Source organism: Taeniopygia guttata, chromosome 17, assembly GCF_048771995.1.
Source record: "Taeniopygia guttata chromosome 17, bTaeGut7.mat, whole genome shotgun sequence".
Lineage (NCBI taxonomy): Eukaryota > Metazoa > Chordata > Aves > Passeriformes > Estrildidae > Taeniopygia > Taeniopygia guttata.
Genome location: NC_133042.1, coordinates 1,704,311 through 1,721,873, shown reverse-complemented (window position 1 = coordinate 1,721,873; position 17,563 = coordinate 1,704,311). Strand labels below are relative to the sequence as shown.

At 51.7% G+C, this 17,563-nt stretch overlaps 1 protein-coding gene across 3 annotated transcripts in view; it reads right to left on the bottom strand.

Moving 5' to 3' along the window:
• The window catches only part of PNPLA7 (patatin like domain 7, lysophospholipase), a 129,850-nt gene that overhangs the window by 2,584 nt on the left and 109,703 nt on the right, over positions 1-17,563 (bottom strand). For 2 of the 3 annotated variants that reach the window (XM_030286893.4, XM_030286894.4), the window contains exons 29-34: positions 16,919-16,988; positions 14,912-15,028; positions 12,887-13,035; positions 10,386-10,538; positions 7,957-8,064; positions 4,036-4,120 (exon numbers count right to left, since the gene is read on the bottom strand). In XM_030286893.4, the coding sequence (XP_030142753.4) occupies positions 4,036-4,120; positions 7,957-8,064; positions 10,386-10,538; positions 12,887-13,035; positions 14,912-15,028; positions 16,919-16,988 (682 nt within the window). Of the gene's footprint in view, positions 1-4,035; positions 4,121-7,956; positions 8,065-10,385; positions 10,539-12,886; positions 13,036-14,911; positions 15,029-16,918; positions 16,989-17,563 lie in introns of those variants that run through there. The other variant, XM_072936736.1, reaches the window with a different exon arrangement.

Sequence of the window (17,563 nt, the reverse complement as noted above, 5' to 3'; positions counted from 1 at the left end):
AGGAGCAGGAGCTCCCAAGGGCCTGGAGGAACAGGACAAGGGGGAATGGCCTTAAGGAAGACAAGGTTTGACTGGATATTGGGCAGGAATTGTTCCCTGGGAGGGTGGGCAGGCCCTGGCACAGGTGCCCAGAGCAGCTGTGGCTGCCCCTGGATCCCTGACAGTGCCCAAGGCCAGGCTGGACAGGGCTGGGAGCAGCCTGGGACAGTGGGAGGTGTCCCTGCCATGGCAGGAGTGGAAGTGGATGGGCTTTAAGGTTCCTCCCACCTCAAACCCTTTTATGAGTCCAGCTGCAGCAGGGCTGACTCCCCACAGCACCTCCAGGAATGTGCTGGGCTGGGGGAGCCAGTGATGGTCCCAGACCCCCCCAGGCCCTGCAGAGCCTGTCCCAGCCACACCAGGGCATGTGGGCAGCAAGGCAGAGCCCAGCAGGCAGCACCTTCCTCTGCTGGCACCAGAGCTCCAGGATGCAGCTTAAGGCACAAAAATGGCATTTTATGGTTACCATTAAAATCACGTTTGTGTGACACCAGCTCTTCTGCCCCTTTCCTGAGTTAATTCCAGTGGGCTCTGAGGCAATACCTGGATGCAGCCCACTGGTGAAGAGAGGGGCTCCTGTTTAAACCAGATTTTTGACTGAGTATTTCTCCTGGGAGCCATCAATAGCATCTGCTCCACGCTGAAGACAACAGCACAGTCTGTTCCACAGCCTTTTCTCCTAGCACATAACTACAACCAACTGCTAGAACACTGGAATTAAAGACATTAGGTCTTTTTTATATTTTTTAATTATTTGTAGTTTTGGGGTTTTTTTTTTACTGTGAATTAGAGAATAATTGTTAGTTTTTACTAAAAACACTAACAATAATCTTTGATAAAATACACCAGAGAAACTGGAAACTCATCTGAACAGCAACAGACACCACAAACAAGAGTTTGGTGCTTACACCTCCAGTAAAACCAGCTGCCATCAAGACCAAATTCCTTGATTTTCCCAGCACTATTCAGCATTTAACAGGTCCTCCTACAGACACAGAACCAAGAGCCACCCTTCTCACATCCCTCACAGTGCAGCCCTGGGTGCTGGAGGGGAAAAAGGAGACCAGGAGGTGGCCCTGCTGTCCCAAAACATCACCTTCCATCAAGGCTGAGGCTCACAGTGACTGCTCTGGGCACTACAAAACCTCCCAGAAGCACCAAGCAGGACAAGGCTCTGCTGCTCTGCTCAACTCAGCACCACCCAAAGAGCTCAGCCTTAAATCCACCCAGCCAGGAGGAGATTCCAGCCTGGGAAGGTCCCCAAGCCTGCCCTCAGCAGGGTGAGCACATTCCCTGCAGGAAGGGCACATTTCCCACCCAGAGATGTGCCTCGTGCTCCTCAGATCTGGTGTTCCTTCGCTTTGTGGCTGATTCCTGCAGGAACCCCCGGCTGGGACAGCTCTGGTGGGGCAGGGGGGGCTCCTGCAGGGCACTGCCAAGCCTCAGGGTCAGCCAGGACCTGGAAGCTCAGCACAGCCTCAGCTGCATTAGTGCTGCTCCAGAGAAGTTCTTTCTAAGCAGCAAAGGTGCAGAGGTGCCCGCTGTGTCCCTTGAGAGGTGCTGGGATGTCTCCTGCTCCAGCTGAATGGCAAACCCAGGCATTTGGCACCACCATGAAGATTTCTTCTCCACAAATCCCTTTATCCAAATGAGCACTGCCACAAGTGCTTCATCTCCTGGGCTCAGAATCCCTCACGGTGTGAGCCTAAGCAGGGATGGGACAGGAGTGGCACCTGAGCTCCCCAAACCACAGCTGGCAGAGGGATGATCCTGGCTGAGGGAATGTGTGGATGGAGAATGGGAACAGGGCCACCAGCACTGCTCTGAGATGAGGCACCTGTGCCCCAGCACTCTGGCACTCAGGTCCCTCTGCTCAGCCATGCCTGAGGGACAGGCTCCCTTTTAAAAAACCTTTTAATGGTTTTGGTCACTGCTCTCAGTGTGCTCAAGAGAGAAGAAACTGCCCTGCCCTTTCCCCTGCCCTTTCCCCAAGCCCACACAGCTCCTGCCCCATCCATCAGAACTTTAACCTTTCCCTTTGCTTTCTTGAAAACAAAATTACTGCCAGAATTTCCTCAGCCAGCCCAAGTCCTGCCGTGTGCTCTCAGAACAGGCAGAGCCTTTCTCAGCCTCTGTGATCCAACACGTCCCTCAGGGAGAACAAAGGTGACAGTGCAGGGTCACTGCCAGGCCAAGCACCTCTCTGTCCCCTCCCCTGCATAGGTGACAAGCCTCAGAGCCCCTCACCCCAGAGCAGAGCAATGCCCCCAGGAGCCACCTGACAGCCACGAGGCCACTGCAGGGAGGTGTCACCCTCCCCCTGAGCCCACCTCAGCACAGAGCTTCCCCCACGCACAGAGGACACCACGGAATGTCACCGCTGTCACCGCCACTCAGACATGGGCAGGGTCCCTTCAGCCCCACGGAGCCACCCACGGATCCTTCCCAGCACGGTGCCCACGTGCACGACTCTGCTGCCACCCCCTCCTCCAACCCCACACCAAGGGATTCCAGCAGGTGAGGAGCTCGTGGCCCCTGCCCATCCCACCCATCCCACCCATCCCCTGCACTGCCCCTCCTCAGCCCAGAAGGTGCCACGTCCATTTGCCACACTCCAGCCACGGCCTCACCCTGCAGAGAGCAGCAATCAGCAGCAGCTCCAGAAAGGAGGAGGATCTGTCCCAGTGCTCTGGTTAAATCTCAGCAAGTCTCAGTGCCTGAGCCTTAAATAACCACATACCATGAACTCTTCACTGTTATTCACAATGGCTGCTTCAACCACATTTGATTAATATTTTCTTCATAAGGCATATGATTGTAATTAGCATTTCAAATTACCACAGGGACATCTCTGCAAACAGTCACAGATGGGAGCACTGCTAACTTTAGCTTTCCCTCTGCAGGAACAAGAATCAGGAGGAGGGGAAGAGACTGTTTAGAAAGAACTCCAGCCCTGGTGACACTCTCAGGGGTTTCAGGCCTGCAAGGCTCTGATCCTTTTGGATCTGGGATCTCCATGAACAGGGAACCGCTCTGCAGGGCAGGGCCAGCACGGGGCACAGAGCACCTCAGTGTCACCATGCAGGAGCTGCTACCTGCTCCTCATCACTTCACTGCTGCTCCCACAACAGGAGCACACAAAAAGCAGTGGAGCCAGTGAGTCACTCCTGATCCTACTCACGACAGCAGGGAAAACATCCTTGGGGCAGGGCTTTAGCTCATCCTCCCCCCTGCCCAACATGGGAAAACATCCTTGGGGCAGGGCTTTAACTCAGCTCCCCCCTGCCCAACACAGGAAAACATCCTTGGGGCAGGGCTTTAACTCAGCTTCCCCCCAGCCCAACACAGGAAAACATCCTTGGGGCAGGGCTTTAACTCAGCTTCCCCCTGCCCAACATGGGAAAACATCCTTGGGGCAGGGCTTTAGCTCAGCCTCCCCCCTGCCCAACATGGGAAAACATCCTTGGGGCAGGGCTTTAGCTCAGCCTCCCCCCTGCCCAACATGGGAAAACATCCTTGGGGCAGGGCTTTAACTCAGCTTCCCCCTGCCCAACATGGGAAAACATCCTTGGGGCAGGGCTTTAACTCAGCTTCCCCCTGCCCAACATGGGAAAACATCATTTTTAACTCAGCCTCCCCCCTGCCCAGCATGGGAAAACATCCTTGGGGCAGGGCTTTAACTCAGCCTCCCCCCAGCCCAGCAGGGCTGAGGGTGGAGCGGGCAGAAGGGCACAGGGACAGCCCAAGGGGATGGAAGCTGAGCTGCCACTTGTGTTATTTCCCCCAGCTGAGACTCAGCAGGGATTATTCCCCCGGAGCTGACCAGTAAGAGGTGCTGAGGACATCCCGAGTGGTCCCGCTGCCCAGAGGAGGTGGCAGGAGGGGCACACGGAGGGTCAGGGCTCTGGGGGGAGCAGGGGTGGCTGGCAGTGCCCAGCAGGGCAGGGCAGGGCAGGGCTGGCAGGCAGACAGAGCTGTCCCTCCTCCCCTCCTCACCGTCTGCCAGCGGAGCCTTGACGGGCTCGATGCGGGACACGATCTCGGCCAGGTCTGTGAAGGACGTGGTGGGACAGGTCACGTTCTGGAACACAGAGAAGTTGAAGGTTTGTCAGCAAATGTTCACAGAAAATCCAAACAAGTCGAGACTGCATAAAAATGATATTGAAGAGACAAAGCTCCAGACGCACAAATTCTCCACAGCTGCCCCCTCAAAAGCCATTACTCATCAGTGAGAAATCCTCAAAACAGCTCTCCTGAGGCAGGTCTGGTGGCAGAGATGGGATTCCCACCAGTGGGACATGCTTTTAATGGTTCTTATTCCACCCACACAACAAGGAGCCTTATTAAGAAGACCCCAGAGATGAGCACAGGAGGAGCTGGGCCCTGGCATGGACAGAGCTCACTCCATGTGTTTGTCTCCATCAGGGTCCCTTTGTAAGAGGGACTGGCTGGGCCAGGTGCAGCCCCAGGGAGCTTCTGCTTTTGGGAGAAGGTGACCAGGTGGGACACACGGGTGGCCCATCCCTCAGCTGCAGGGGCAGGTGGGCACTGGGGTGACCAGGACCCCCCGGGACCCCTGAAAGCCCCAGAGCTGGAGGTGCTGCAGTGATCAGAGCCTGCAGAGACATCTCCCACTGCCACTGCCCTCTCAGGAAACCCTTGCTATTTGCACTCTGTCTCACCCAAGCAGTGGGCTGAGTGTTCTCTATTTTGAGAAGTTCTTGCTCCAGTCTCTCCTCTAAGAAAACTTTGGCAGTGAAGAGCCCTCTCAGGCTTCCTGCAGCTCTCTGGGGCCGGGCACAACGTACCCAGGTGGACACCTCAACACCTCTCATCCTTTTTTAAACTCAGCCAATGTAATGAACACAGTAACAACCCCAACCCAGAGGCAGAGGATGGGGGAGAGCTGCAGAGGGATTGCCAGAATTGCTGTGACAGTTGTGTTCCCAAACACCCAGACCTGCCCATGTGCTCCCAGCCAGGGCAGCTTCCTAACACGGGGTTTTATGAACAATCCTCTGCTCCTCTGGCAAGAACACCAACCCTGTGAATCACACAACCCCTGTGGGGTCACAGCAGCAGCCCATTGCTGCTGCAGCAAAGTGCTCTCAGTTGACCTTTCATCTGTAGCTGATTTTGATGTAATTTAGAACAGCCACAGCACAGAGCAGATCCAGGACAAGCAGCGGGGGTAGAGAAAGCTTGGAGGGAATGAAAAGGCTCCTGTATGAAATGGAACAGCAGTAGCTCAGGACACACACCTTAAAACATAAAGTTGGGAAGCTCATTGTGACTCTTTAGGAACTGCTGGGAAGGATGAGTCAGCCCAAGCTCACTCTGAACATCCAACCTGAACCTTCCCAGCAGCATTTGCAGAAAGCTCCTTCCCAGGACAGGGAAGAAAAGCTCCAGGCTGTGCCACACAGCTCAGGGAGGGACACGTGCAGCCTCTGGCCACCTCAGGGACATGGCCACGTCCGAGTCTGTCCCTGCACCCCAAAACCAGGAGGATGAGGTGGCTGCACAGAGCTCTGGGGCAGACAAGAGCCAGGCTGGCCCTGGAGCGGGCAGGGACAGGCTTTGGATGGGATGGAAGTCCAGGGCTCTGCATGAACAGCTGAACAAAATCCTGCAGAGCCCAGCACCGAAGCACGCCCCAGGAAAACCACCAGCAGCTCCAGTGGTGAGGATGGGTGGGAATGAAGTGTGACTGACCCTCAGAAGCATCTGTCCCCCAGCTGACCCCCAGGTCAGCCTGTCTCAGGGCACCCAAAGCCTCAGTACCAGGACTGGAAAACCAGTGGGAAACCAGGTGTCTTCCCACACTCATTTGGTGCTTTACAAACAGGAGGTTAATGTTTCAGTGCTTCCTCTCACTACTTTTAAGGACAAAATCACCCTCCCATCAGATAACACAAAGCAAAGAAGTGTCTCAGATCCACCTGAACCCTACTCTCAGACCTTTCTGGTATTTTTTTTTTTTTTCCAAGGAAGACAGTTTTCTCTTTGGCACAATCTTTATGAAATAAATTAGAGGAGAAAGACAGTTAGTATTGTAGTCCACTGGATTATATTTAGCTTTGACTATGAATAACAGCTCAGTAGACAGAACTTCCCCAAGTAGACCCAATTAATGATGCTGCAGCATTCCATACTGGGGAAGATTAAGAGCTGCTCAAAGTAAAGTTTATGTAAGGTTCCTGTTGTTTGTGTCTTCATTTGCATTTTGGAGACAAGATAAACAGGGACTAAATGATCAAAGTAAAGGAGAAGCATCTAAATCACTAAATATCTGGATTTTTAAATAAAATTGCAATGCTCACGACACAGGAATGGGACAATAAGAAATGGCACTCAGCTCTCAGATGCTGAACACTCCAGAAATAGATGAAGAACTAAAACATATAAAGCATCAAAACCTTTGCTAATGAAAGGCAAGTTAAAAATATCAGCTGCTCTGCCTGAAGATAACACAGCTTAAGGACTTAAGTGACTCTAATGGACTAAGAAAAGCAAGAAAAATACCTCAGCGGGAGCTGTAACTTCATAGAAATAAATCTTCTGCAACAGAAGTCACATGCAAAAATCTTGGGTTTCAGAGGACTCTGGAGTTTTAGGAGGATGGGCAGATGATCCCACAGGTCCCTGGGAGCACCAGGGACACACAGAGCCCGTTCCTGCTCCATAACCTGGCACTGCCCTGCTGTGGCACCTCAGCAATCAGCACTTGGTGCCTCATTAGCAAGTGAGTGCGGGGCCAGGCTGTGTCTGCAAGGAGGAGGTGGCAGATTTGCTCTCCAGGGCACTGAGGTGCCACAGAACCCAGGGTAGGTGTGCTACATGTCCATCATGCTGCTGTGATAGCATGATTTAAGTGAAATATTCCCCTCCCTTACTGAATCCTGTAAAAAAGGCAGTTTAAAAAGCAGTCTTCTTTAAAACAAGTGTCTGTCACAGCACTGAAAATGTTTGAGGCTTTTTACTGGCTGGTGAAAAAAGCAAGGCTGAAGTAGGACACAGCCAACTCTGAGACACACAATTCTCCCTGCCTTGACTTCTTATGACTTTTAACACAAAACCTGGACCCCAGCCCCTCATGTCTGATCAGGAGGTGCCAGAGGTGGGGTGAGGACCCATCTTGTGCAGTCACACTGCAGCACCTCCTCATCCAGGTGTGCTCCCACGGAGAAAGCCCAGGCTGAGGAGTCTGGGGGCTCCTCAGGCTCATGGATCTCCAGTGGTTTCCTCCATGGCTCACTCTCTGTGTGCTCCTTCCAGAGCCACTCTGGCCCTGCCAGGCAGCGTGGGCAGATCCATCTGATGCTGGGAAGTCCCCCTGGAGCTGAGGGTGACATTAATCTCCTCTCAGCAGAGCCATTTCCACCCCTCAGTGACTCACAGCCTCTGCTGACACTGAGGGCAGCTGGATGTGGAATCATCCACCCCTCATCCCCAGCCCAGTGTCCATCCTGCCACCATCCTCTCCCTATCTCCAAGCCAAAGTGCTCTGTCACCCACCCCTGGAGAGCTGCAAATCCTCAGTGTCATCTCTCACCTCACTTAACTTCCCTCTGTGAGGCTCCTGACAGCTATGATTCATTCTGGCCATCCCTTAAAAAATTACTGCTCATTTCCCTCTCTAAAAGATGATAAAAAAGAATTACTGGGTAAAACATGAAGCCTTTGTAGCACTTGGATTTCAAATCAGATGGATTCAAAGGAGAGGAAGGACAGTGAGCCCTTATATTATAATGCATTATCCAAATTCTTCAAAAAGGTGGTAACTGCTTCCTAAAACCAACTGGAAATGCCAGGAAATGCAGAGCACTGAGCTGTGAACAGCCTCAGGGCAGTCACTGTCCCCTGTCCCAGCCCTGAGCAGCTCCAGGAGCACAGAGCATTTCCCTGAGCACTTACATCAGTTTTGGATTTGCAGGTCTCTTGCCTGTCCTTCAGCATCTTGTCAAGGACTCCACTCCTGCACCACACATTAAATACAGTTTTCCCATGCTGGTATCCCACTTCCTGGAAAAAAAAATAATCAGGAGAAAATAAAGTAATTAATAACTGCCATTAGCACGGAAACAACTGGAAAGAAAAGATCCATGCTCTAAGTTTTATTATTTTTCTCAGAACACAGTAGAAATAATGTTGAAAAATCAAATGGCAAGGACAGAGCAACAGGTTTTGGGAGCCCTGGATCCCACTCCAGCCCTAGTTCTGGCAGCAGCACTAAACCCCTGGTGGTGTCTCTCCTCCCATTTTTGGATCAGGGCTCAGAGCCTTCCTTGGGGCTGGAATTCACTTCTCACCATCTACCCCAGCCCAGGGTGGGGGTGATAAAGGGGAGAAAAAGGAGCTGACAGCTCTGCCACCGGCAGGGTCAGGCTGACCCAAAACAGGCAGGAGGAGCTGAACTGCAGGACCTGACCCACAGCCACCCCTGCTCGGGGCTGTACACGAGGGGTTTGACATGAAGAGATTTCAGCTCCATGGAAAATGCTGGTGCCTGTTTCTATTTCCTGTAAAATCCAGGCACTCAGCTGAAATGAAACCCCCTCCCCACCATTACTGCCCAGCCCCTAAGGATAAAGGAATGCCTGAACTGTCTTTCCCTTTGGACAGCACAGTTTAAAGCTCCTTGTGGACAGAAGTTACTGAGCTGTGCTGCAGGGAATGAGGATCCAGGAGGTGCTGCCCCTCCATCCTGCAGTGTCTGGTGCCATCAACCTGCTCACAGACAGTGACACTTGTGAGGAACTGCCCTTCTCTCAGGTTTTATTGCACCGACAAAATTTGCCTGGTGCCTTTACATCTCTTTAACAGCAGCACATTGGAACAGAGCAGGGATGTGACAGCTCACGATCTGCTCCTGTGATGAACTACCACACCTGTCTGTCAAGGTTTTCCAATCAGCCAGGGCTCTCCAGCTGGCAAAGAACAAAGAATTATTTATCAGCAAAGTCCTAGATCCACAAGCAGTCAGTAGTGTTTGTCCAGGAGCCAAGAGGCACCAAATATCCCAGAGAAAATATTTACACTGGGGAAATCAGCTGGTGGCTTGGAGTAGCTGCTGTGTGTCCTGAAGAGTCTCTCAGATGAGAATCTGCAGGGCTAAGCTGTGCTCCTGGGGCTGGTCAGTGTTTGCTAAGCCAGGACCAGGGAGATCAGTCTGCAGGCTAAGGAGCAGCACAGCTTCTCACTGAAGTGTGATGGAGATTGACTTCAAGGAGGAGTGGTGGTTTTCCAGCCTGGGAGAGGAGCAAAGAGCTCTGCAGGAATATCTGGACATGGAAAATGCCTGCATGGCTAAAACAGGCAAAGAATGGAAGGAGCCAGCAAAATCAGTTTCTTGACAGGAGACACTGAGCCAGAATGGCTTTTGCTGTCCTGCCTGGGCAGGGACATTCCTGCTGTGAACACTGGAATGTGTCACCAGGACAATTCCCTGCACACCTGGAGCCAGCTCTGCCCATGCTGGGCCCTGACACAAACAAACACAACCCAGTGCCAGTGATGTGTGAGCTGACAGCACCACTTCTCCAACACCCAGACACTGCTGCCACTTCCCGACCCTCTAAGGGGTGCAGAGGAATTGTGGACGATGTTTTATTCATAGGAGTGTTCAAATGTTCACAGAACCAGGTATTTTCACATTTCCCTCCATTTGCAGGATTCAAGGCCTCCCTGCCAGATTTCTGCAAACTTTTCATGCTACAACAAGTTCCAGGAGGAGAAAGTGAGGACAAACCCCAGCCCACAGCAATGCCAAACCCCAACACTGCCCAGAGCAGCTCTTGTCGAGAGCCTGAACTGCCACAAACCAGAGCGAGGCAACCCATCCCTTCACAGGTCATTAGAGAATCGAGATTACTAACTCAATTCCTGCTGCTAATCCAATCTCCTGGCCGGGATATAATTCCACAGCATTATGGAGTGTCAATTATTCACTCTGCCAATGCACTCCTCTGCTCTGCACGGGCTGCAGCACTAATTAGCAGCAGCAGAGCAGTGAGGAGCAGAGCAGTGAGGAGCAGAGCAGTGAGGAGCAGAGCAGTGAGGAGCAGAGCAGTGAGGAGCAGAGCTGTGAGGAGCAGAGCTGTGAGGAGCAGAGCTGTGAGGAGCAGAGCTGTGAGGAGCAGAGCAGTGAGGAGCAGAGCTGTGAGGAGCAGAGCTGTGAGGAGCAGAGCAGTGAGGAGCAGAGCTGTGAGGAGCAGAGCTGTGAGGAGCAGAGCAGTGAGGAGCAGAGCAGTGAGGAGCAGAGCAGTGAGGAGCAGAGCAGTGAGGAGCAGAGCTGTGAGGAGCAGAGCTGTGAGGAGCAGAGAAGGGGCTCAGGGGGCACTCACACAGATCTCGTCGAACTTGCCGAAGTCCAGGGTGCCGTAGCGGTCGATGGGGGGCCGGATGTACTCGCAGTAGTCGCTGTTCTTCACCATCTCCAGCTGCCGCACGCAGCACACATAGGCCAGCCTGGTCTGGATCTCAGCCATGTTCAGCACCTGCCCGGCACAAATTCACAAATTCAGCTCCTCCAAGTGGGTTCCAGAACGTGCTCGGTGTGCTCAACATGGGGGAGACGTGAGCTGGTGTCTCAGGTTGGAAATGGGGGTGTCTATTCAATTCCCATCTGTCAGAGCTGGGGCAGTTATCCTCTGTGCATTGGGCACTTTTCTTTATCTCTCCCACAGCCAATCCTCCCTCCAGGAGATCTCTGCTGTTCATGGCCACTGAGTGTCCCTGCATGGCTGAGAAAATTCCAGCATCCATGGGGAGAGGCTCTGCCCAGGGGAGGAGCCAAACATTCCTACCTGGATACAATCTGACCTGGGAACAGCACAGCAGCCTTTGCCCCCTGCATTCCCAGAGGAGCAGCTTTCTTCCACTGCATTCCCAGAGGAGCAGCTTTCTTCCCACTGCATTCCCAGAGGAGCAGCTTTCTTCCCCCTGCATTCCCAGAGGAGCCCAGGCCCATCTCCCCCAGCCCTGGAGCTCCAGAGGAAAACTCCCCCCTTGTGCAGGATCCTGCTCCAGCAGAAGCACAGCTGGCACTGCAGGAGGGCTGAGCCACCCTGGGATGGGACTGCTGCCACCTCCCTGACCCACAGGGGACAGGGCCTGCTCTGACTCTGGCAGGGGTTTGTTCTCTTTTTTTGTACTATTGCACTTGTATTTTTAATTTCCCTAATAAAGAACTGTTATTCCTATTCCCATATCTTTGCCTGAGATCCTTTAAATTTCAAAATTATAACAATTTGGAGGGAGGGGAGGGGGTTTATATTTTCCATTTCAGGGGAGGCTCCTGCCTTCCTTAGCAGACACCTGGCTGTTCAAAGCAAGAGAGCTGGCACCTGCTGATGGCACAGCAGCACCTCCAGCTGGGTCCCAGTATGGGCAGGCAGAGAGGAATCCATGATCAGCACCAGGAAGGGAATTGCCTTCCAACAAGCCTGAACCCAGACTTTCATCCCAGGATATAATAAATTATATATAGAGCTTAGAGATCTGTGCTGAGGTGAGGGGCACAATGATCCTTCAAGGCAGAAATCAGTGATGCCCCATCCCTGCCAGTGTTCAAGGCCAGGCTGGACAGGGCTTGGAGCCTTGGGGTGGAAGTGAATGAGCTTTAAGGTCCCTTCCAACCCAAACCAGTCTGTAATTCCATGGTTCTCTGATCTGTCCAGTGCCAGGGCAGAGATTTTGCAGAATGGCTGAGTGGACAGGGACCCATTGAGATCATCCAGTCCATCCCTCCTGCCCAGGAAGGGTCAGCTGGGGCAGCTTGTCCAAGACCACTTCCAGCTGAGTTTTGACCATTTCCATGGATGGAAACTCTACCAGCCCTCTGTTTGTCCAGTGTTTCACCACTACCAAAATGAAACAAGCCTTTTGTGGTGTTCAGAAGGAATTCCACGTTTCCATGGGTGCCTACTGCCATTCAGGCAGTTGGAATATTTCATTGGGTACTACTGAGACCAATCCCAACTGGGGAATGCAATTGGGAGGAAAGAATTAAAATCAATATTCACTTGGGGGACAGCAGCAGAGCCAGGTAATTTAGGAAATGAAGAATAAGGAACAGAGTTGCCGTGAGCACATGCAACAAAAGGAAAATAATAATAATAAAATCATGCTCTGCAGACTCATGTTTATCAGTTGTACTTAATTACTGCCAAGTGCTAAAATCTCCCTAAATCAGCAGTTCAGAGACATACAGGATAGTAACTGAGCTGGACAGATTTACTACTTTTATGTGTAAAATTAATCAATTCTGACTGTATCAGAATGTATGCAGCTCCAAGAAATGTTTTCTTTGCTCTAAGAACTCTGCCAGCCCCTTCCCACATCACTGCCTTCCTCGTGGTGTCAAGGCACTGCCCAGTTCTTTGAACAAGAACTCAAATTTCAGGAGAAAAGCGGACTCAGGGGTGGCCTTATCACCCTGTACAGCTCCTGAAAGGTGGCTGTGCTCAGGTGGGTTGGGCTCTTTCTCCAGGCAGCACTGACAGAACCAGAGCACACAGCCTCAAGCTGCACCAAGGGAAATTTAGGTTGGATATCAGGAAAAAGTTTTTTACAGAAAGCATGATAAAGTTCTGTAATGGCTGCCCAGGGTGGTGGTGGCCATCCCTGGATGTGTTTAAAAACAGACTGGATGTGGCACTGGGTGCCAGGGTTGAGTTGAGGGGTTGAGGCTGGGTTGGACTCGATGATTTTTGATGTCTCTTCCAAACCAGTGATTCTGTGAAATCCAGCAAAACAACAAATCTGGTTCAGACTTGCTCCCTGAGTAACAGAGGGAATCTTCCCTCTGGAAAAGCAGCTGCCATTCCAGCCTAGCCCCCAGTACCTTGACTTTCTCAGCCAGGGGGTTCCACCTCTTCCAGAGCAGCCACCAGCCGGACAGGCAGTCGCCGTAGTTGGTCAGGTCGGTCTCGTCGCGGCTGCCCACGTCGATGGCGATCACCACCTTGGCCCCCATGGACCTGGCCACGTCAGCTGGGACAGGAGGGTCAGAGCCCCTGTGCCTCCCTGCTGCTGCCCAGGTGCAGATATGGATCTGCATGGCTCAGGTGTGCCACCACGAGCCAGCAGCAGGACAGAAGGGACCATCTGTGCCCATTCCTGCAGGCACCCAAAGGCCAGGGGGGTGTGGTGGCACTTGGGGACACGGGGTAGTGCTGGGGAATGGCTGGCCTCAGTCTCAGAGGGATCTTCAGCCTAAATAATTCTGTGATTCCAAATGGATCTGCAGCAGCTCTGCCCAGACCATTCCCACTCAGGGAGGCTCTGTGGGGAGGGAGGGATCCCAAATCCTGCACCAACCAAGCCCTGGGTGACCCCAGGGTGAGTCCCCACTGCTGGGGGACATCACTGACAGGGGATGTTTTGCCCCAGATCATGGGATGACCTGACCCTCCCTGAGGTCACCAGAAGCCCTGTGAGGCAGCAGGAGACAGGGGACACAGCAGCAGGGCAGTGACACCATTGGGTATAATGGGATGGAGCACATCAAACCCACATTAATTCTAAAAAAAGACATGGGGGACCTGCAGAGAGCACAAGTGGCAGTGCCTTAGAGAGAAGTGCCAGTGCTGCAGGGAGAAGGTGACAAAGGGAGGAGCAGGACAGGGACATGCCAGCGAGGAGAGGCTGGATGGCAGCCTGAGAACAGCTCTGGGATCCAGGAGAAGGATTCACATTTCAAAGTGGGAAGAGAAATGAGGCAACACTTCCTACTTCAAGGTCAGTAAAAGGACAAGCTGCAGTCTTTGGATATGGGTGAGGATTTAGGGAAGCGCCAAGGGAGGGAAGAGAAGGACATGAACCTCACAGAATGGATTTATATTTCTTTCACACCCCCAGAGTCCAAGATAGTTGCAGTTTCCAGAATAGTTTTGCGTAGGAAAACCACAGCTCTGAAGAGCCAATTTAGAGGCTTAATTTAGACACTCCTTTAGATCAGATCTGTTCTGTAACTCGGATTTATATTCCTGGGCTCGTTCAGTCTATTGTTTCCCACCCAGTGTCACCTGTTTCTGCTCTTCGCCCTCTCCAGCTGTGGAGATGCAAGAGGTGCTTTGGTTTGCAGCTCACAATTCTTGCTTACAAGCCCACAGAATGCCAGATGCTGATTTGGGGGATCTATTTTGTGCTAGTTCAGTTTCTGGGTTTTAGGTAAATACAGCCCTGGAAAAATAAAGTCAGGGTGTGACAGGAAGATGTAAATGACTCGGGTTGCTCAGGTCAGAGTCTCTCCTGTGGTCCCTCCCTCTTTTCCCGAGTCACAAACTGCAGTGACCCTGCAGGGCTTTGCTGCCAGCCCTGAGCCACCCAGCCTCGTGACTGCAGTGAAACCTGACACAAAACACATCCCAAACACGGCCAGTTCACACCCCTGGTCCCTGCTGGGAGCTTCAGAGCTCATCCCACACCCCACATCCTCCCTTCCATGGCCCCATGATTCTCCCACTGCCACATGCTCCAGGTGACACCAGCCTGAGCAGCAAATGCTGATGATGCTCTCAGAATTATTTCTTAATTAACTGATTGAAGAGAAACTCCAAGGTACATTGTATGTCTGTGGTTTGATTCCTCCTCTCTCCCTTCAGCAAGCACTAAATTCAGACTTAGCTGGGAGTTGTATGTTCAGAATTTGGCTATCAGGAAAAATTTCATAAAAAAACAGTGTTAATAAAGCCAAGATAAAGGGAACACCCAGGAAACTGAGAGCAAGGATTCCAGATAACCAGCATGAGGTTAAAGGTGTCTGTGAGATTTCTCTGCATTTTAGGGAAAAAACAAGAGCCCAAGGCTGGCAGGCTGTTTGATGGGCAGGTGTGGGAATTTCTCCCCCCATGAGCTGTGCTCCTACCTGGCAGGTTGTTGATGTAGCCCCCATCCATGAGGAGATGGCCATCCTTGGGGTCACAGAGGGGAGGCATGTACCCCGAGAGGGACATGCTGGCCCGGACGTACCTCCACAGGGAGCCTGCAGGGAGGGCAGCGTTAATCAGCCAGCATTAATTACTGCCACGCAGGGGGGAGGCTGCTGCACTCATTAAGATAATCAAGAGGTAGAGGCTTTCCTCAGAACACTGTGAGGAAGTTATTAAAACAGTTTATTATTTTCTGTATCATACTACTGGCTAGGATAAAACAAAGACTGTGCAGACATCAGGCAAAGCCAGAACCCGGGTCTGAGCCCATTCCTCACATTCATGCCCTCTGTGGCATCTCAGCATATCCCACTGCAGGGAGCACCAGGGCTTTGTGGGGCTGGGGGGAAGGAAAAGATTTCCCCTGAGGACAGAGGGATTGACAGAGCAAGTGCAGCTGCAGACACTGTGTTCTGCAGAGATCCAAACCCCTGACTTTTAGCAGGACCTGAATCTGAAAAATATAAGCTGTAGACACCCCCCAAAATTCTATTTTCCCTCCACTGCAACAAGCAAACGTTTTGTCTTGTGAAACCACTGCAAATGCCTGCGGGATCATTATCTCCTCTTGGGCCATTTCTGCTGGTGCTGTAAGGAACAGTAATAATCCTTTAAGCTGTTAGAAACAAAGTTTAGTCAAGTAGAAATTGACTGTCCGTGTTTCCTGTAAAATATTCTGCTTTAAGGCTCCTATACACTGATTTTTCTCTTAACATTTGCATCAACCAAATTGGGAAGACACTGCATTTCCACAGGCCAAGAGGCTTGTCTGAGAAGTGAATCTTTAAAATACCAGCAATAAGTGAGCCTTGCAGTGTTAAATCACTGCTCAGTAATTAACTGCTTGGTGCTTCCAACAGCAACTCTTCCCAGCAAATTCCCTGGGAATTGATTTTCTTTTGGTGTTTTCTTTTTAAAACAGCTAACAGCTCTGTTTCTAATTACAACCCCAGCACTCCTGCTGTTAGCACAGGTTAACGCTGGCACTTTTGGGGGTTATTATTAATAGTTTTAGTGGAACTTCCACCCAAGGAAACTGCTGACGTGTGTTACACCTCACAGAGCAAACCAAGATGGGAAATGGCAGCAGCTGGGAACTTAATTTATCTCCATTCAGTGGAGACAACCGTAACCATTCCCCAGCTGATTCCTATCCTTCCATTAAACTTCCATGGGGACAAGCAGCTGGCTGGAGTGAGTTTCCTGACCTCAAGTGGCTTAACCTGCTGTGGAATGGGAATACAAAACCTCTGAGAAGGGTTAATCCTTTTTCTGCTTGTTTTAGCTGCCCTGATCAAAGCCCAGAGTCCTTCTGCAGCTCCATAACCCCCCTGACATGGCAGGAATGGACAGTGTGACCTGTGCCAGCCCCAAGGACAAGCATCAGATGTGGCAGAAAAGGCTGCAGCTCCCCCCAGGAATATCTGGGGCACCTGGAGGCCTCCCCTGCAGGCTGAGCCACTGCCCTGTTACCCCAGACTGACAAAAGGCAACGGCAGGGACACATCCCAGGCACCTCAGATCCTCCTCCCCTCCTCACTCAGTGAGAAATAGAAAGGACTGACCACAAATGAGAGCCTAACTCAGCCCCTGCTTCAGGCAGAGCCTGTTCTGGGGGAACAGAGCTTCATTTAGGGGAACTTGAATTGTCAAAGGCTTTGGTTGCTTTAAGTCTGATTTATGGCTAAAATACCTGGATGCTTTAAGTATACAGAAAGGTGCCATTGGAGCCATTTTCTCCTCAAGCAGTGAATGCAGCATCTCATTTAATTCCTTCCCAGTAGCCCTGTCCTTGCTACCTGTGTACAGCCACAGTTTGGTGCTCAGCAAGTAACACAGAAGGAAAGACAAATTTCAAAGGTGAGACAAATCCCAGGAACAAGGAGTGACCCTGAAGTCTCCCATGATGATTTAAGGCCTGAAGAGGCTGTGCCCACACTCACCATCCCTGTGCACCCTCATGGCCGAGGCAGTGATGTCAGTGGTGATGGTGAAGTAAGGAATCCACAGATCCTGCAACAGAGGAGTCCCAAATTTACTAAATCTGTCACCTTGCACTTGCCCACACCCTGCACACACAGCAGAACAACAACCTCTGGACCTTACCAGACAGAGCTGCAGACACACACCTGCATGGACAGAGGAAAACTCCTCAGTCCTGTCTTTAAATTCATAAATTTGTCTCTCATGCAAACAATTCACTCAGAACCAAGGCAGCCAAAAATCCTCATGTCCTTTCTGCAGTAGCAAGAGCTCCTTGTTCCAGCAGAGTGTGCAGAGGCAGCACAGAGAGCCCCTCACACAAACCAGAGTCACCTTCTGCAGGGTGTTTTTGTTTTAATTGCAGGTGAAGGGTGGGGGTCTGATGGTCACTCCCATCCCAAGGAATCCTGAGGCTGTGACTGAACATGGTCAATTTGTACCTCCTGGTGATGGAGCCAGGGGTCATCACTTCAGCAGGAAATGCAGACCCAACATTTTCTTGAATCAAAGAAGACAACACCAAACTCTGGAGCACTGCCTACAGGAACAAAGAACCCTGCAAGGTACATCTCCAAGAAGGTTCTAGAGGTTACCCGAGACCCTGC